The sequence below is a fragment of the Myxine glutinosa genome, chromosome 13 (assembly GCF_964187855.1).
Source record: "Myxine glutinosa chromosome 13, kmMyxGlut1.1, whole genome shotgun sequence".
In the NCBI taxonomy this organism is placed as follows: domain Eukaryota; kingdom Metazoa; phylum Chordata; class Myxini; order Myxiniformes; family Myxinidae; genus Myxine; species Myxine glutinosa.
In genome coordinates, this window is record NC_136273.1 from 24,060,039 (window position 1) to 24,081,656 (window position 21,618).

The following is a 21,618-nucleotide window of genomic DNA, read 5'->3' on the forward strand; positions in this document are numbered from 1 at the left end:
AAACCTTTATTATGATAACACGGAAAAGGCAAATTAATAATTTTGTCAAAAGGTCAATGGGCAAAGGTCAGTGTCAACTGAAATCATCAATTTTCATCCGATTGACCTGAAATTTCAATTTACCATTTGAGTTTTACCATCAAATTTTCCCCAAACCTTTATTATGATAATACGGAAAAGGCAAATTAATAATTTTGTCAAAAGGTCAATGAGCAAAGGTCAATGTCAACTAAAATCCTCAATTTTCATCTGATTGACCTGAAATTTCAATTTACCATTTGAGTTTTACCATCAAATTTTCCTCAAACCTTTATTATGATAATACGGAAAAGGCAAATTAATAATTTTGTCAAAAGATCAATGGGCAAAGGTCAGTGTCAACTAAAATCATCAATTTTCATCTGATTGACCTGAAATTTCAATTTACCATTTGAGTTTTACCATCAAATTTTCCTCAAACCTTTATTATGATAATACGGAAAAGGCAAATTAATAATTTTGTCAAAAGATCAATGGGCAAAGGTCAATGTCAACTAAAATCCTCAATTTTCATCTGATTGACCTGAAATTTCAATTTACCATTTGAGTTTTACCATCAAATTTTCCCCAAACCTTTATTATGATAATACGGAAAAGGCAAATTAAGAATTTTGTCAAAAGGTCAATGGGCAAAGGTCAATGTCAACTAAAATCCTCAATTTTCATCTGATTGACCTGAAATTTCAATTTACCATTTGAGTTTTACCATCAAATTTTCCCCAAACCTTTATTATGATAATACGGAAAAGGCAAATTAAGAATTTTGTCAAAAGGTCAATGGGCAAAGGTCAATGTCAACTAAAATCCTCAATTTTCATCTGATTGACCTGAAATTTCAATTTACCATTTGAGTTTTACCATCAAATTTTCCCCAAACCTTTATTATGATAATACGGAAAAGGCAAATTAATAATCTTGTCAAAAGGTCAATGTCAACTAAAATCCTCAATTTTCATCCGATTGACCTGAAATTTCAATTTACCATTTGAGTTTTACCATCAAATTTTCCCCAAACCTTTATTATGATAACACGGAAAAGGCAAATTAATAATTTTGTCAAAAGATCAATGGGCAAAGGTCAATGTCAACTAAAATCATCAATTTTCATCTGATTGCCCTGAAATTTCAATTTACCATTTGAGTTTTACCATCAAATTTTCCCCAAACCTTTATTATGATAATACGGAAAAGGCAAATTAAGAATTTTGTCAAAAGGTCAATGGGCAAAAGTCAATGTCAACTAAAATCCTCAATTTTCATCTGATTGACCTGAAATTTCAATTTACCATTTGAGTTTTACCATCAAATTTTCCCCAAACCTTTATTATGATAACACGGAAAAGGCAAATTAATAATCTTGTCAAAAGATCAATGGGCAAAGGTCAATGTCAACTAAAATCCTCAATTTTCATCTGATTGACCTGAAATTTCAATTTACCATTTGAGTTTTACCATCAAATTTTCCCCAAACCTTTATTATGATAATACGGAAAAGGCAAATTAATAATCTTGTCAAAAGGTCAATGTCAACTAAAATCATCAATTTCCATCTGATTGACCTGAAATTTCAATTTACCATTTGAGTTTTACCATCAAATTTTCCCCAAACCTTTATTATGATAATACGAAAGGGCAAATTAATAATTTTGTCAAAAGGTCAATGGGCAAAGGTCAGTTTCAACTGAAATCATCAATTTTCATCCGATTGACCTGAAATTTCAATTTACCATTTGAGTTTTGTCAGTAAATTTTCAACAAACCTTTATTATGAGAATATTGAGAAGGCAAATTAATAATTTGGTCAAAAGGTCCAAGGTCAGCATCACATAAAGTCGTCAATTTTCATCCGATTGATCTGAAATTGAAAGAATTTGCATATTGGGACACTGAATTTGTTCACCAATCAAAAGCTGGAAGCTGATTATTTATTTTAGATCTAAAGCTCGAAGGTCGAGGCTGCATAAAATCATCAGTTTTCGTTTTTTTCTTGTTTTAAAAGTGTTTTCGTTATTTTGAGCATACAGGTGAAGAAGAAGTTGATTGAACACAAACGGACGCGGAGAGGCTTTGCAAATTTCACATGTTTTCTAGTTAATTTATTTGTTCATTCAAAGGTTGAACTGAATGTGAGCAATTATGTACAAGTGAGATAACACAACAGAACAGGTAAAACACACACTTGCTTGAAAAATCACAAAGCAGAATATGAAAAAAGACATGAGTGCCCTTATAGCAAACTTCAATGCAGGAGGAGGCAATTAGGCCCATCAAAGCCCACACTATGGTTATTCGTGCTCTGTCCTTTTAAGTCCTGAGTGTTGAGCAAGGAAGCAGCATGTACCATTTTGAGGCTTTTGGTATGACTGGGTCGGCGTTCGAACCACTGACCTCCCGGACCCATAGCCAATGCTCTAACGCCACTGAGTCTGGCTAATGTTCCTTTTTCATCTTCTATCTTTACAGATTTTCCCCGCAGACAGCCTTGTAGGATGTGAGGAGTTATGATTTCACAATAAATAACTTTGGAACCCCAGCAGAGGTCATGGCTGTTTATTTATTTATTCATATGCATCCTGTGGCCGCTTGGCTGCATCATCTTCTGAAGGTATGGCTGTGCCGCTGATGCAATGCCCCCTTACAAGCCAGCTGGTACTCATTTTGCCAATCTCGGAAGGATGATCAGGCTGAGTCGACCCGCCTGGTGTTAGTTCAACAGCACAACAGGAGCTGGAACTCAAGACCCTAGGATCTCAAGCCAGGCACCTCAATCGTTAAGCTAACACCAGGCTGTCACATGTCTGATGGTAAGGTGTAAACGTTCATGAGACTGAGCCCCTTCCAGTAGGTACATGTGATGATACTTCAGGAGTGGCAGCTTGAGACAGTTAGATTTTCCAAGACTGAAAGACATGTTGCATTAGTCAGATCAGTATTTAATTAATTCCAGAGAGTGACACATCTGTTGTCTGCATGACGGTATAGGATGGGGTTCTGATGACACAATATGGATGAATATGCAAATTTATGTGGAGTCATTTTATCAAATTTAAAATTGCAATTTTAATCTGCCCCCTAACCCACTCCCCACCACTCCTATGCCCTGCCGTCCATGCGGGCATGATAAATACAAGGCCGCTTACCGCATACTGATGGTTTAAAAGCATCATCTCCATTTTGTTACCTGCACCACCGAAGGTGGATGGAGGTTATGTTTTCACCCCTGTTTGTTCAAGTCTCTCTGTTTGTGAGTAGGATATCTCAAAAAGTTGTGGACGGATTCAGACGAAACTTGGTGGGCAGGTTGGGTGTGCGACAAGGATGAATTGATTAGATTTTGGTGAAGATCCGGTCCAACAAGTTTCGTTCAAATCCACCACAACTTTTTGAGATATCCTGCTATGTATCGTTTTTGTCCCTATCTCCCAATGGTGAAGAATCACCTTAAAAATTATAGTAGCCGGATCCGAATCGGGATCTTCACCATAATCTAATCATTTCGTCATTGTGACATACGCTACTTCTCTGCCAAATTTCGTCCGAATCCGTCCACAACTTTTTGAGATATTTTGTTGAAACTGAGTTGGACTGTGCGTATGTCTATTAATTATGTTGTATTGGACCATGACTACGTCTATTAATTACGGACTATTGGAACGTACCTTCAGACATTTGTACCCTTTAGACTTTCTCGACCCCTCAAGACCATTTTTGACCTTTTATATTGATCCCTCAGACCTGTTACGATCGTTTAGACCCCTTAGACTGCTGAAGACATTTATACACACTTCAGACCAATAAGACTCCATGACTTTTAGACCTATTTAGACTCACGTTAGACACATTAGACCCCTTTAGACTCCCGTAAGTCCTATAGACCCATTGGGGCTTAACCCTCCAAACCTAGATAACTACTGTTGGAACATACGCTTTAAATCCCTTACAGTCGTTTGTGATCAAAAATATTGGCACCCTTGAACTTTTTTCAAATAATGCACCATTTCTTCCAGAAAATTGTTGAAATTAAAAAATCTTTTGCTATCCACATATGTATTTTTGGGGGTTTGCAGTGGAACAAAACAAAAAAGCTGAAAAAATTACGAAATCTTAGCTTATTCCACACAGAAATCCTAAAATGGTCTGGACAATATTATTGGCACCTTTTAGAAGTTGTTAGAAATAATTAGATTTCAAGCAGGTGATTCTCTTTTACTTTGAAATTGAACTCACCCGTGGTGAGTTGCAGGTGCCTGCAATATAAAAATCACTCATTCAACCAGTTTGAATAGAGAAAAGGAGTCATTCTGCTGTTTTGTGTCACTGTGTGTGAACATGGACCACAATGAGCATGAAGAAAAGAAAGAAAACCAGAGAATTGTCTGAGGAGGTCAGGCACAAGATTGTAGCTAAGCATGGACAATCTCAATGCTACAAGTCCATCTTCAGAGACCTTGATGTTCCTGTGTCCACCGTACGCAATGTTCTCAGCAAGTTTAAGGCCCATGGCACTGTAGCCAACGGCCCTGGACGTGGCCGCAAGAGAAAACTTGATCGAAGATTGCAGCGAAGGATTGTTTGAATGGTGGATCTTCGATCAACTACCAAACAGATTCAAACTGACCTTCAGACACGAGGTACGACAGTTTCAACTCGCACCATCCTTCGCTAACTCAATGAAAGGGGGTTCTATGGTAGGGGTCCGAGGAGGACCCCACTGCTGAGAGAGAGAGAGACCCAAAACACACCTGAACAAGCCAAAATCCTTCTGGGAGAATGTCCTTTGGACAGATGAGACCAAGTTAGACCTTTTTTGGTAAAGCACATTATCTCTAGGTTTACAGAAAACAAAATGAAGCCTTCAAATAAAAGAACACCTTCCCTACAGTCAAACATGGAGGAGGTTAAGTGATGTTTTGGGATTGCTCTGCTGCCTCTGGCACTGGATGCTTGAATGTGTGCATGGCATCATCAAATCAGGAGATTACCAAGGCATTTTGCAGCGCAATGTTCAACCCAGTGTCAGAAAACTAGGTCTCCATCGAAGGTCATGGGTCTTGCAGCAAGACAATGACCCCAAACATACTTCAAAAAGCACCCAGGAATGGTTCAAGACAAAACGCTGGACTGTTCTGAAATGGCCAACAATGAATCCAGATCTAAATCCCATTTAACACCTGTGGGGAGATCTGAAAACAGCAGTTGAGAGAAGGCACCCTTCAAATCTGGGAGAACTGGAGCAGTTTGCACAAGAGTGGGTCAAACTGCCAGTAGAGAGGCAAAGGAAGCTCATTCATGGCTATAGGAAGTGCTTGTCTGCAGTTATTTTGTCCAAAGGCTGTGTTACCAAATATTAAGTCGTGGGTGTCAATAATTTTGTCAATGCCATTTCTTTTTATTTTCTGATTTAAAAGGATATATTAAGTTCTGAATCAAAAACAAAGGTTCTGTAATATTAACAGTGAAATAAAGAATTGTGGAGACCAAATACTTTTGTCAATTTCAACTTATTTTTAGAGAAAATTATGAGTTATTTGAAAAAAGTGCAAGGGTGCCAATATTTTTGGCCATGACTGTATATGTTTGACACCACTTTAGACAATTTTAAAGCTTTTAGAGCACATGGACCTTTTAAGATCCTTTAGACCACCTCGAGCCCGTAAGATCATTTTAGACATTTTAAGACCTTTTACAACCCTTAAGACTCCTGACGACCTTTACACCCTTCAGACCACTTGACCCTTAGACCTTTATGAGACCATTTCTAGACTCCTTTAGACCCTAACTACTATTGGAAAATATCCTTTCTATCTGTAGACCCTTTATTGGGATATATATTGGGACGGTAAGGAACTATATAGTTAATAAATGACAAGTCATATATTCAATTTACTTCAGCGTGTTGTGCCAATGTGATCACATTGTGCCAAATGTTTGGAAGGCATCAGGTGGAAAATTGCACCATTCCTGTTTCAGAGCAAGTGCATGCAGGTTCAGTGATATGTTGTGTTCTGTTGACTCTGGTCTTTAGAAGTCCCATAGTGGTTTGATTGTGGTTAAATAGGGGATCCGCCAAGTCAGCCATGGACATTGGCCAAACGTTGGCAAAGGATGGAACGATAGATTGGAACGTTGGACAAATGTCAGTGTGCCAGATGGGTGGGCTGGCCACTGCGGGATTCCAACATCATTCAATTCTTAACACACACAGCAGTATGGCGAAGTGCATTGCCATGCTGGTAGACTTGGGGTCCTCATGGGTGTATTTCATCCAAGTAGGTTATGCTGCCCTAGCCAATTGTCTCATAAATCACCTTCAAGCACATGCAGCTTTGCATTTTGGGGAACAAATGCAAATGCTGATTGGGAGAGTTCATTTCAACTTTGGGTGTGCTGTCCCAAGGTGCTTGGTTATACAGCGAAATTATGTAGAATTAATTGCGAAAAAACTCTGAGATTGGAGAAACAAGAAGGAAATCTACACGAACCCTCTAGTGGCAATCACGTGCAATTGCTTCCAATACCACTGCGAACAGCATAATTCCCACGAAAACACAACGCATGAGGAATTGGTACAAATGTGATGAGGATTTGAAAGAGAATGCGGAAGGGTGCAGATCTGACAAAAACTGACTGGATTCTCATTTAGCGTCTGTGCAGCTAGAACACTTACAAATATGTTGCATGTGATCGATTTTTGTTATCTTAACATTTGTCCATTATTCGAAAAGGACAACAGACAAGTAGAGCTACATTCAAAGTACACCATCCCATGCCAAATAAATAAATAACACATCTCCAGCATGCGAGATTTTTTTTTTTTTTTTTTTGGATACTGAATCGAGCGAGGCTCGTGAAAGAGCTAACATTTATTTCACAAACAAATCAACCAGACAAACAAAATATATAAAAAGAGGGAGCGGAAGACAAGATGGGGAGAGAAGGGGAAGCACACAAACACAACATTTGAGAGCAGAGAGATGTGTGGGAGGGAGAGGGCTTGGGGGGAGGAGGCGTGGGAAGGGGGCGGGGGGGGGGGGGGGTGGGAGAAGTATAAAACACAAGGACACCAAGGACTTCCAGGACAACAACAACACAACATGCATTTTAAGGCCATGTTCCCTGCTAGAGCGGGGGTTAGCCTTGCGGTCCCCATGACAATCTTCTCCATTTTGCCCTATTTTCTGCATCTCTCCTTGTTAACCCCCTTGCCCGCATTTCTTCTTCCACCATCTTTAGCCAAGTCTTTCTCGGTCTTCCCCGTCCTCTACTTCCTTCTACATTAACTTCCATCACTCTTCTCAACCAGTCACTTTCATCCTTCCTCAATACATGACCAAACCATCTCAACCTGTTCCTCTTCACAGCATCAATCACAGGCAATATTCCCATCATCTTTCGCAATTCATCATTTGTCTTCCTCTCTCTCAATGATACTCCGCACATCCATCGAACCATTAGCATTTCCACCCTTTCCAGCCTTCGTTGCTGCTCTACGTTCATTACCCATGACTCGCTCCCATAAATCATAACACTTCTCACACATGCAGCATACACCTTTCCCTTCAGCTTCAGCGACACTCTCCTCCTCATCAGCACGCCACTCAGTTCCCGAAACTTCTTCCATGCACATCTCACTCGAGCAACCGTTGCCGAGTCTGATCCACCTTCTCCATTCAGCATGTCTCCGAGGTAGCAAAATGTTTTCACACCTTCCAGCTTCACACTGTCTCCAAGATCCAACTCAACATTTCCTCCATCTGCAGCTCCCTCTGTGCACACCTTACATTTGAATGTAGCTGCCACACTGGTTAATGACCCTCTCAGACCACTACATTTTTGATGAACCCACTCAGCACACACATTGTACATTGAATGGAGTTCACTCCGACACCCTTCCTGCACACAGCACACGGCCACTTCCCAGTTCTTTCCACCTCACCACATGCTTTACCACTTGCCATCACCTTTGTCTTTCCGATATTCACCTTCAGACCTTTTGTCTCCATACATTCCTTCCACTTGTTCATCTTTTCCTTCAGTCCATCCATACTTTCCGCAATCAACACCAGATCATCTGCATACAACAACTCCCACGGTAAACCCTCCTTTACGGTCTGAGCCAGCACCTCCATCACAGCTACAAATTGTAGTGGACTTAGTACCGACCCCTGATGCACTCCCACCTTCACCTCAAACTCACCACTGTTCCCGTCCTTCGTCCTTACAGCTGTGCGTGCTCTTTTGTACAATGCCATCACTACTCTGATCAACCATTCCTCCACTCCTAACTTCCTCAATGCCCATGTCAATACTTTGCGTGGAACCCTATCGAATGCTTTCTCCAGATCAACAAACCCAAAAAACAACTTCTTCCTCTTATCCATGTACTTCTCCTCCAACTGCCTCACAATGAAAAGCGCATCTGTCGTTCCTCTTCCTGGCATAAATCCAAACTGCATTTCGTCTATCTTCACTTTCTTCCTTATCCTCCTCTCCAACACCCTTTCCAATACCTTCATTCCATGCTCCAATAACTTTATCGCTCGGTACGAGCCACACTCCAGAGGGTCACCTTTCCCCTTGTATAGAGGGACGAGGGTACTCAGTTCCCAATCCACTGGAATGCGGCCTTCTTTCACCACCAGATTACAGATCTCTGTCATTCTCTTCACACCCCAACTTCCTGCTGCGTTCAACATATCTCCCACAACTCCCGTCGGCCCTCCCGCTTTTCCACTCTTCATTGCTTTTATCGCTTCCTCAACTTCCTTCTCAGTTATCTTCTCTGCCGGTCCTAAAACTGGGTTACTCTCTATGTTGCCATCCCATTCATTCTCTGTATTCAACAGCATTTCCATATATCTTTTCCATCTTCCTTTAATTCCATCTGGGTCGACAACGATTTGTCCCACTTCATCCTTGAAGCAACTCACCCCCATCACATCACACCTCTCTTTCGCTATCTGCTTTGCAATCCTGAATACTGCTTTCTGACCCTCTTCCGAATCCAAGCGTTCTCCGAACATTTTCCTACATGCCTCCTGCGCCTTTGCTACCTCTTTCTTTGCAGCCTTCCTGGCTGCCTTATAACTTTCATGCTCTGCTGTTTCTGCTCCCGTACCCTTTGCCTTCTGCCACTCTTTGAACTTCTTCCTCTTCTCGTCAATCCTCTTTCCAACCTCAACATCCCACCACCATGTTTCCGAGTGCCTCGGTGGTCCTTTTGTCCATCCACATACCTCACCAACGGCTCCCAACAGACTAGCTTTCATTGACATCCAACCACTTTCAAGCTCAACCACATCATCCTCTACCCTACTCAGCCTCTCTTTTAATGCCTCCCTTACTGTCACCTCTTTCAACCTCCACACCTTCATTCTCGGTTGGTACTTCACCCGCCGAGCTCTCCTCGCACCTTTCACCCTTATGTCGCAGACAACCAAGTGGTGCTGTGAAACAGCCTCCTCCCCCGGGATCACCTTTGTGTCCCGGAGGTGCCCCCTATCTCGCCGACGCACCATCAGGTAGTCAACGGTTGTCGTCGACCCACCTGACGTGTATGTAACAAGCTTATTGTCCTCTTTCTGGAACTGAGTATTACAAATCAACAAATCAGCTCCATCAGCAAACTCCAAAATCCTTTCACCTTCTCCATTTCTCACACCATATCCGTAACCCCCATGAACTCCCTCAAAACCATCCATACTCCTTCCCACATGTCCATTCAGGTCTCCTCCCACCACAACAACTTCCTCATCTTTCACGTTTTCCATCAGCTTCTCTATCGCACACCAGAACTTGTCTATCACACACCAGACCTTTTGTTGGTATTGGACATTGTTGGACAGAAGTTGGTATTTCAAAAAAGTGGATTTGGGGTGAAATTAGTGGGGGAAGAAAAGATCAAGGTTTTGGATGGGGGAAGATGGTGGTGAACAGCTGTTTTAAAGACCTGGAGGGTGGAGTGGGATTGACGAGAGTGAGGGAGTTTGTTCCAGAGGCGGGAGAAAAGAGGAATGAAGGAGTGAAGGTGAGCAGAGAGTCTTGATTTTGGCAGTTTAACCATAAGAGGGTTGCAGGCAAATCTTGTGCGACCTGTAGGAATATTTGGCGGACAGAGCCCAGAGAGAGCTGGGGGGGGCAAGGCCAGAGAGGAGTCGGTAGAAGACGGAAAGACCACCAACCTGCCTGCGGTGAGTGAGTGAAAGGCCCTTGGAGTTAGCTTCATCGCGGGAGATTCCAATGATTCTGAACGCTTTGGTTTCAACAGCGTGAAGACGAGCTTGGTGTGAGGCAGGAGCACCAGCCCAGAGGGGAGAGCAGTATTCCATTGAGCTGCGGATGAAAGCTTTGTATGTGGTGAGGAGCTCAAGTGTGCCAAGGAAGGACTTCGCACGACGGAGGATGCCCAGTCGGCGACTGGCTTTGGAGGCCAGATTTGAAATGTGGTTTTCCCAGGAAAGATCATGGCAGATAGTGAGACCCAAAAGCTTGAATGACAGAACTTCTTTGGAGAGGATTATTCAGAAAGTGGATGGGAGGGTTGTCCAGTCGGTCTTTTCGGAGAGACATCGTAAGAGTGTGAGATTTGTCAGCAGACAGAATAGCCTCCTTTTGTTTGCTCGCTATCTCCTCCGTCTCCGAAGAGCACCACCATCAACCAACACCTCCTCCTCCGATGTTGCAAAGGTTTCCCGAGTTCGACAAGTTCTCCTCACGAGCACACCCGAGACAAAGCGTGACTGCCCACAACCAAAGCCAGGTCCAAGAGAGAGAGAGAGAAAAAAAAGAGAGAGAGGAGGAAACGCAACCTCCCCTCTTTTCGCTGTCGTCACACTCGAACCAATCCCCGCGCCCCACCACTTCAGTCCATGGCCATGACAAATCTTTCCCTTCGGGGCGCGGCTTCGTGGCCCTTCTGGACGCCCATTGAGAACATTCGGGGGCAGGAATCCTTTGCCAATCGGCAAATGTGATGGGTATCTGTCGGGCTTGTCGGTGTTGTAATGTGCCTGAGTTCGTTTCCTGACAGCCCTTGTCTTATCGCAGGTCAATTTATTATAACCACAAAGGTCAGATCACAAGAGGTAGGACAGACAGGGGGATTTATTCTTATTCCCTAAGCTACCTAGCACAAGAGCCACCCTCTGTATGGCCACACGTCACACTTAATCCGAACACATGGAGCTGACTTATTTACATCAAGGTGTTCTTACACGACATTCCGAGCATGGTAATCTATACACTTCTACCTGGACTAAGGTATTTCAATGCATACTCCCCATAAACGTAACACAGCCACCCCCACCCCCCCTGGAACCGTAGCTCCCACAAGGTTCACTGCAGGCGTTACTGTTCCAGCCTTAACACTTACCGACTCATACTTAATTAACCTATGAAATAAATTAGGAGGGGCTGTGGGTTGTTAGGGTCTGTTTTATAATATAGATAAGTGAGTTTGTGTGTGTGAAGGCTTTTCTTTGATTTCTGTACAATTCTACACTGCCGGACCAATCTCCACCAAATTTAGCATACATGCTAAGGGTACCCAAGATCAGGTCATGGGCACAAAGCAAACCTGGAATGGCACTCGGTAGAGCGCATACCACCGCCAGGCTGAACAGTTTATGTTTTGTATCCCACTGATAGGCCAGATCTGAATTTGGACCTGAACCAAAATCGAAGTCACCCAACCAACTCATCCACCTAGATTTGTCATAACCAGTCCACAACGTTTTGAGATATCGTGCTATGTTTTGTTTTTGGTCCCATTTCTCAATGGTGAAGAATCACTTTTAAAAAATTAAAAAACGCTCATGTCCGGATCTAGATTCGGATCTTCATAAAAATCGAATCAATTAGTCCTTGACCCACACCCAACCTGTCCACCAACTTTCATCCGAATCTGTCCACAATTTTTGGAGATACCCTGCTACATATCGGTTGTTTGTTTTTGTCATATCTCTCAATTGTGAAGAATCACTTAAAAAATTCTCGGTTCCGCATCTGGACCCTGATCTTCACCAAAATATAATCATTTTGTTCTTGTCACAAAACTCAACCTCTCCACCAAATCTAGTCCAAATTAATCCGCAACTTTTTGAGATATCCTGTTCACAAACAGACAGACAGACACACATACACAGACAGGGATGAAAACATAACCTCCACCCACCTTAGGTGGCGGAGGTAAAAAATACCCCTCACCCCCACCCCTGCAAGGAAAATGTCTGTATGTATGTGTATATGTCTGAAAAATCATAGAAATAAACTGACATGAGACAGAGAGAAATAGTCCTCAAAAAGGAAGTGAGGCCGTGTGGCCCAACATTGTCGTGGTGCACTTCTGAGTTAAATTTTGCTCCAATGTCAAACATCAATCTTATTGACGGTTTGCTGAGGTCTAAATAACCTGATCTTGATTGGGTGACCCAACTTGTCTATATATACATTGCCTATAGAAAATCTACACCTCCTTTCAAAACTTTCACCTTTTGTTGCCTTAAAGACGAGAATTAAATTGCATGAAATCAGACTTTTTCCACCTATATTTACACATCATAACCCACAACTTCCAAGTGAAAAACAAATTCTACCAATTTAAGAAAATTAATATAAAAAAATACAAAACTAGATCCCCGTGTCTTGGTTGGAAAAGTCTCACAATATTCGTGTTTATAGCTGAGTCAAGATTTGATCCCAGGCTAGATTGCTCAGAAAGGCAATCTAGCCCGTCAATCGAGTCCTTGCAGTGTTCATATGTTTTATACCTCTCCCACCTCGCCCCAAGTCCTCCCGATGTCCCTGCTCTCAAATGTTGTGTTTGTGCCCTTCCCCCTCTCTCCCCATCTTGTCTGCCACTCCCCTTGTTTTTTGTGTTTTGTGTGTCTCGGTTTGACTTTTTGTTTTGATTAATGTTAGCTCTTTCACGAGCCTCGATGTTGTATACAAAAAAAAAAAAAAGAAGGTGTACACAGCCCCAGGCTATCCTGCCAACCCTTTCCAGAATTTGATTTTTTATTTATTTAAGATGGTGTATATTAAGATGCAATTGGGTCCTGAGAAGTAAAGTAGGCTTCACCACACGAGGATGTCCTTTTGCGCTGAAGAAGAGAAAGGCATGAAACGCCAGTGTTTTGTGAGCATTTATGGTGGATAACTTTAAGTGTTTGATTCTCGTGTGTTTATTATCTTGTGCTACCAACACAGAGCGCTAGTTCTTTGTTGGAATTAGCCCCTATTTTTACATCAAACGATACGACTTTTGAGAAAGCCGGATCCAATGTTCACGTTCCCATTTGGACCTCATGGAACTCCCACGAAACAAACATCAGCACGAGATTGAAACATTCTGTTTCGAGGTGCCATTAACACAAAAGGTGTCCCACCCTTGAAAGATTACTTTCGTGCACTTAACCTAATTTGGTTCTGGGTGTGGGATAGCCTGGTTTATTTCTCAGCAGCTCAATTATAAATTGTAAGGAAAATGCTAGATGAAAATGCCCTTTCTACCTTATATGCATGGAATAAATAACAGATCGTGTCTTCTCCTCCCCTGGCCCCCACCTTTCCCTTTTGACCACCCCTTCCTCTTCAATATGCAGTAAGCATTTGGAACAGGACTTGGCCAACGTGGTTGCCCACCTCATGTAACATGAGCATTTTGCCATTTAGGTGGTTAAAAAACCCAATCAGGATCTTTAAAGAAATCTGGCTTACACTCATAATAATAAACATACAATAAATCTAACCAATGGAGAAAGGTGAGCACTTACCGGAAGGCCAGGAATTCCATGGGCTCCTGGTCGACCTGGCGGATTCACAGGGCCTGGTAGACCGGCGTGATCCAAATCAATGATCCGTAAGACCGGTGGCTTGGGAACATTGACTTCTGGATGTGGAGTTGTAAGCGTAAGCTCTTGGTTTTCTACAATTGACCTCGACGGTAAAATATACAGGTGGCTCTTCACAGTCAGGCTTTCGCTTGAACCGGTGGATTTCTTTAACTCCAAGGTTTCCATCGCTGCATCAGAGAAAGTCTGTCCAGATACTTTATCTGGAGTTGCAACGTTGCTGAAGATTCGTGAATGGTAAGCTCCTTCTGTGAAACCAGGCCACGTTGTTTCCTCGTGCTTCCCAGTTGCATGTCGGTTCACTGTGACTGCATGTGTCGCTATTTGAGCAATGAAGGGCAACTGCGAAAGACTCAACTGAGAAGATGAAACATTGCATGATGGTCGCAGGTGGTGACAGTATTCCATCGCTATGTCAACACCCGTGTGAAGGTCTAGTTGACACAGAGTTCCTTCAAAGGAGGGGCGCCCTCCAATAGCTACAACTGAACCTGGACCGAGAGCCCGTCGAGATGCCAATTTGATGTGGTGAGCCGGCAAGCTGATGCTGATGTTTCTTTGGTTGCAGGCTGACCAAAGGGTGAGACGCTCTGTCGTCACAGATAGAGCGAAGTGATGCAGTTCTCCGTCAAGGAGGGGAACGGGAAAGGCCACGGCGCTTGCTGCACCAAATCGTGCGACTAGCCGATCGGGCAAAATCTGGAGAGCCAGCGCAGGGATACGGCTCGATGGACCTTGAGAAATTCTGAAGAGTGCGCCAGGGGCAGACACACGCAATGAGAGAAGCAAGGTGAGGTTGGAGGTCAATAGAGATGGTGGGATGATGCGGAGAGCTGGTGCCTCCAACCAGGCCTGACGGGAAAGAACGAGGCCCGTCTTTGAAGTGGAAAGCAGACCGGGTGGTTGGGATCCCAGGAAGGGCTGCAAAGCCTGGATTATATCAACATCTTTGTAGGAATTGAGGGAGAAAAGGGAAAGTACATAAGAGATGGAACAAATTAGATTTTGTTTGTTTATTTCCCTTTATAACACATCCTACGCTACGCTTGAGTTACAATTAAAGTAGAACGGCAGTTTGAAACTCTGGGCCGCAAGTTATAACAAAGCCTTATTTAATATCTCTTCCAATTACTCGTGGGATATAAGCAAAAAAACCGAATGTTTAGTTTAAACCAGTGAAGAAACCTCTTTGTGAGTGGCAGTAAAAGCATCCTGTTGCAATTTATACCGAAAACACAACTTTTCCTTTTGTGTCCACTTGTCATGCCAACTGCTGCTTAAACTATAAGGGCACTAGGTAGAGCGCATACCTCTGCCAGGCTGAACAGTTTAAGGTTTCTATCCCATTGATAGGGTGCATCTGGATTCGGACCTGAACCAAAATCGAATCGGCTTGTTCTTGTCGCCTAACCAATTCGTCCCCCAAGTTTTGTCATAACTCGTCCACAACTTTTTGAAATATCATTCTATATATCGTTTTTGGGCCTATCGTTTTTTTTGGTTGGTTTGGTGGCTTGGTGGTTGGTTTTCACCTAAACCTAAACCTAAACCTAAACCTAAACCTAAACATATGAAAACCTAAAGGTGGTTTTTATATCGTTTTTGGGCCTATCACTCATTGGTAAATACATCACTTGCAAAATTTAATAACTATCGTATCTGAATCCATATTCACATCTTCACCAAAATTAAATCGATTCGGTCTTGTCACACACCCAACCTGTCCACCAAGTTTCGTCCGAATCTGTCCATAACTTTTTGAGATATCCTGCTATATATCATATTTGGCCCTATCTCCCAATGGTGAAGAATCACTTTAAAAATTCTAGTAGCCGGATCCGGATCCGGACCTTCACAAAAATCTACTCATTTCGTCCTTGTCACATTCCCAACCTCTCCGCAAAATTTCGTCCAAATCCGTCCACAACTTTTTGGGATATCGTGGTATATATCGGTTTTAGACCGATCACTCAATGGTGAAGAATCACTTCAAAAATTAAATAATTCTCACATCCGAATCCATATTCAGATCTTCACCAAAATTAAATCGATTCGGTCTTGTCACACACCCAACCTGTCCACCAAGTTTCGTCCGAATCTGTCCATAACTTTTTGAGATATCCTGCTATATATCATATTTGGCCCTATCTCCCAATGGTGAAGAATCACTTTTAAAATTCTAGTAGCCGGATCCGGATCCGGACCTTCACAAAAATGTACTCATTTGGTCCTTGTGACATACCCAACCTCTCCGCAAAATTTGGTCCAAATCCGTCCACAACTTTTTGAGATATCTTGTCCACAAACAAACAGACAGACAGGGGTGAAAACATAACCTCCATCCACCTTCTGATAGGTCGGATCTGGATCCAGACCTTAATCTAAATCTAATCAGCTTGTTCTTGTCACCTGCCCAACTCACCCACCACGTTTCGTCTGAACCCAGCCACAACGTTTTGAAATAGCATGCTCTGTATGTATAGTTGTTGCACATATCTCTCAATGGTGAAAAATAAAAAATAAAAATTCTGGTAACTGGATCTTCACTGAAATCGAATCAATTTGTCCTTGTTCCAGACCCAACCTCTCCATCAAGTTTCGTCAAACAGGTAGACAAGGGTGAAGACATAACCTCCGTCCACATTCGGTGGTGGAGGCAAATATAGGAAACATTTGACCGACTCTGCCCCCTACCAACCTTACATATACACCATGCGCACACTGGTCTGAATTCACAACCACTCCCCCCCCCCCCCCCCCCACACACCCTTGCTTAATTAATAAATATATGGCCATTTACAGCAGTGATTCAGAAAACCTTCAGACACAGATTCCATCATCTCACTGAGGTAAAACCATGTGACGTATGATGTCATTGATTTAGTCGTGACGACATGAAAGAAATGACCGTCTCTTTGGAAAATATTAGAGCACTGTGTCCCTTTCGAAGGTGGTTTGTATCCAAATAGGCCTATTAGTTTGCTTTTTGTCTGCCTCCTGATGAGGGGAGAGAGGGGCCAATTATATTTTGAGGCCCAATTAAATGCCAATTATATTTCAAGCAAAGAGTTGTTACCTATATCCCTTTTAAAATAGAAGTACACAGAACTTCGTTTGATTTTCCTTCATAGAGGCAATTATGTAATTGAAGGACTATGCACATTGTTCAGGATCTGACTTGTCTGTGCTGAAAACGTCACTCGAATTATGAAAATTTCCAGATACAGTACAAGATTCTAAAACTCCAAACCAGCGCAAGCTTCAAATATACAATAAGCTATACAAGAAGAAAGAAGCGATACAAGAAGCTATACAAGAAGAAGCTATACAAGAAGAAGCTATACGCAAGCTATACAAGAAGCTATACAAGAAGCTATACAATAAGCTATACAAGAAGAAGCTATACGCAAGCTATACGCAAGCTATACAAGAAGCTATACAAGAAGCTATACAAGAAGCTATACAAGAAGAAAGAAGCTATACGCAAGCTATACAAGAAGAAGCTATACAAGAAGAAGCTATACGCAAGCTATACAAGAAGCTATACAAGAAGCTATACAAGAAGAAGCTATACAAGAAGAAGCTATACGCAAGCTATACAAGAAGCTATACAAGAAGCTATACAAGAAGAAAGAAGCTATACGCAAGCTATACAAGAAGAAGCTATACAAGAAGAAGCTATACGCAAGCTATACAAGAAGCTATACAAGAAGCTATACAATAAGCTATACAAGAAGAAGCTATACGCAAGCTATACGCAAGCTATACAAGAAGCTATACAAGAAGAAAGAAGCTATACAAGAAGCTATACAAGAAGCTATACAAGAAGCTATTCTGAAATAATCATCATTGGCCCAAAAACGCTCACAAAATCCACCCATAACTTTGCCCTCAACATCGACGGTTTCCCAGTATCCACCTCCCCTCACATCCGGAATCTTGGCGTCATCTTTGACCAAACCCTTTCCTTCGACAAATACACTAAACAGATCACAAAGTCAGCCTTCTTTCACCTGAAAAACATTGCCCGTCTCCGCTCATCCCTCTCCTCCACGGCTGCAGAAACCCTCATCCACGCCTTCATCACCTCCCGTCTGGACTACTGCAATAGCCTCCTCTATGGTTCACCCTCAAAAATCACCAATAAACTCCAATACATTCAGAACTCCGCTGCCCGTCTACTCACCCATTCCCGGACCCGTGACCACATCACCCCCGTCCTTTACAAGCTTCACTGGCTCCCCATCCCCCAGAGAATCCAGTACAAAATCCTCCTCTTGACATACAAAGCCCTCCATAACCTGGCCCCATCCTACCTGGCTGACCTCCTCTCCAGACACACTCCCACCCGCAACCTCCGCTCTGCTGGTACCAACCTCCTGACCCCCTCCATCCGGACCAAATTCAGATCCTGGGGGGACAGGGCCTTCTCCATCGCTGCTCCCACCCTCTGGAACTCACTACCTCACACCATCAGAGACTCCTCCTCACTCACCACATTCAAAACATCACTAAAGACCCACCTGTTCAACACTGCATTCAACATTCAACCCACAGCATTTAACCCCTGACTATCTCTTCTCCTTCTCCCTCCTTTTGCTTTAAATATTTCCCTATTGATTCTTGTCTTTTTGCAATTGTTGTTTTCATGTATTGTTATGCATTATGTTTTCCACTCTGTCAAAGTGCCTTTGGGCTTCTGGAAAAGCGCTATATAAAATAAATGAATTCTTATTATTATTATTATACAAGAAGAAGCTCTACAAGAAGAAGCTATACGCAAGCTATACGCAAGCTATACAAGAAGCTATACGCAAGCTATACGCAAGCTATACAAGAAGCTATACAAGAAGCTATACAATAAGCTATACAAGAAGAAGCTATACGCAAGCTATACGCAAGCTATACAAGAAGCTATACAAGAAGAAAGAAGCTATACAAGAAGCTATACAAGAAGAAGCTCTACAAGAAGAAGCTATACGCAAGCTATACGCAAGCTATACACAAGCTATACAAGAAGCTATACAAGAAGAAGCTATACGCAAGCTATACGCAAGCTATACAAGAAGCTATACAAGAAGAAGCTATACGCAAGCTATACGCAAGCTATACAAGAAGCTATACGAGAAGAAGCTATACGCAAGCTATACGCAAGCTATACAAGAAGCTATACAAGAAGAAAGAAGCTATACAAGAAGCTATACAAGAAGAAGCTCTAGAAGAAGAAGCTATACGCAAGCTATACGCAAGGTATACAAGAAGCTATACAAGAAGAAGCTATAAGCAAGCTATACGCAAGCTATACAAGAAGCTATACAAGAAGAAGCTATACGCAAGCTATACAAGAAGCTATACAAGAAGAAGCTATACGCAAGCTATACAAGAAGCTATACACAAAGAAGCTATACGCAAGCTATACAAGAAGCTATACAAGAAGCTATACAAGAAGAAGCTATACGCAAGCTATACGCAAGCTATACAAGAAGCTATACAAGAAGAAAGAAGCTATACAAGAAGCTATACAAGAAGAAGCTATACAAGAAGAAGCTATACGCAAGCTATACAAGAAGCTATACAAGAAGCTATACAAGAAGCTATACAATAAGCTATACAAGAAGAAGCTATACGCAAGCTATACAAGAAGCTATACAAGAAGCTATACAAGAAGAAGCTATATGCAAGCTATACGCAAGCTATACAAGAAGAAAGAAGCTATACAAGAAGCTATACAAGAAGAAGCTCTACAAGAAGAAGCTATACGCAAGCTATACGCAAGCTATATGCAAGCTATACAAGAAGCTATACAAGAAGAAGCTATACGCAAGCTATATGCAAGCTATACAAGAAGCTATACAAGAAGAAAGAAGCTATACAAGAAGCTATACAAGAAGCTATACAAGAAGAAGCTCTACAAGAAGAAGCTATACGCAAGCTATACGCAAGCTATACAAGAAGCTATACAAGAAGAAGCTCTACAAGAAGAAGCTATACGCAAGCTATACGCAAGCTATACAAGAAGCTATACAAGAAGAAGCTATACGCAAGCTATACAAGAAGCTATACAAGAAGAAGCTATACGCAATACAAGAAGCTATACACAAAGAAGCTATACGCAAGCTATACAAGAAGCTATACACAAAGAAGCTATACGCAAGCTATACAAGAAGCTATACAAGAAGCTATACAAGAAGCTATACAAGAAGCTATACAAGAAGAAGCTATACAAGAAGAAGCTATACGCAAGCTATACGCAAGCTATATGAAGCAAGAAGCAAGAAGAAGCTATACAAGAAGCTATACAAGAAGCTATACAAGAAGAATCTATACGCAAGCTATACGAAGCTATACGAAGCAAGAAGCAAGAAGAAGCTATACAAGAAGCTATACAAGAAGTATACAAGAAGCTATCTCTCGAAGGAGATTGTCATCAGTAAGGGTTGTTCGAAGAAAATCCAATGAATTGAGCCAGCGGTGGACGCTGATGAAATGACGGTGATAATTTTCACAAACTGATCCCAATGTTTTGATGAGAAATTCTGAGCAAGGGCTACCCTGCTGGGTTTTGAAGAATGAATAAGAGAAAATTGGCTTTGTAGCGGTTGCCAGAATGAAACATCTATTCAGCAGGCAGCACTAACACTTAGATTCTATCAACACCCAGATGTTGATACCGGCAAAGATGACCGGCAAAGATGAATCCTCTGTTATATTGTGATGTGGTGTGGCACGGGCTGCAAGGATCTCCTGGCAATGAGATGCCTTGGAAATGGAAGAAAGCGCATCAAATTCAGCGGTAGTAAGCGATTTGGAAAAATTTTCCCCTCGTACATTCGTCCAATCGTGGATGTGATTTCTAATTCACTTTAGAGCCAAATATTGCACTCAAACTGAAAAAGGAATCTGCTTGGCTTTTTACCTCTGCCACCAAAGGTGGACAGAGGTTATGTTTTCACCACTGCTTGTCTGTCTGTGAGGAGGATATCTCAAAAAGGTGTGGATGGATTCGGACCAAAGTTGGTGGACAGGTTGAGTGTGTGTCAAGGACAAATTGATTACGATTTTTGGTGAAGATCTGAATACGAAAATTTTGAAAATTATTCTTGACCATTGAGAGATAGCTTGTTGTACAGGTCCCATGGGTGTGCGATAACAGGTTGGTAGACAGGTTGGGTGTGTGACAGCTTGATGGGTGGAAAGCTAACAGCTTTGAGGAAAGATAGGTTGTGTGACTAGAACTAATAATTGATTCGATGTGAAGATTCGGATCCGGATACGATAATTTTTTTTATTTCTAAAGTGATTCTTCACCATTTGGAGATGGGGCCAAAACGATATATAGTGGGATATCTCAAAATTTGTGGACGGATTCGAACGAAACTTGGTGGACAGGTTGCGTATGGGATAAGAAGAATTGATTCAATTTTGGTGAAGATCCGGATCCGGCTAGTAGAATTTTTAAAGTGATTCTTCACCATTGAATTATAGGGCTAAAACCGATATTTAGCACAATATATCAAAAGGTTGTGGACCGGTTATGGCAAAACTTGGTGGACGAGTTGCGTAGGTGACAAGAACAAGCCGATTCGATTTTGGTTCATGTCCAGATGCAGGTCCGGCCTATCAGTGGGATACAAAACATAAATTGCTGTTCAACCTGGCGAAGGTATGCGCTCTACAGATTGTTGTTCTCATTGTAGATGTATTAAATAGATGGCACCAAAATCATCAG

The 21,618-nt window shown here is 42.0% G+C and overlaps 1 protein-coding gene across 1 annotated transcript in view; it reads right to left on the reverse strand.

Annotated features, from left to right (window-relative positions):
* Window positions 1-21,618, reverse strand: part of LOC137438726 (uncharacterized) — a 230,457-nt gene that overhangs the window by 186,322 nt on the left and 22,517 nt on the right. Inside the window, exon 3 of the mRNA XM_068134015.2 lies at window positions 13,812-14,836. Coding sequence (XP_067990116.2) covers window positions 13,812-14,836 — 1,025 coding nt within the window. The remainder of the gene's footprint in view (window positions 1-13,811; window positions 14,837-21,618) is intronic.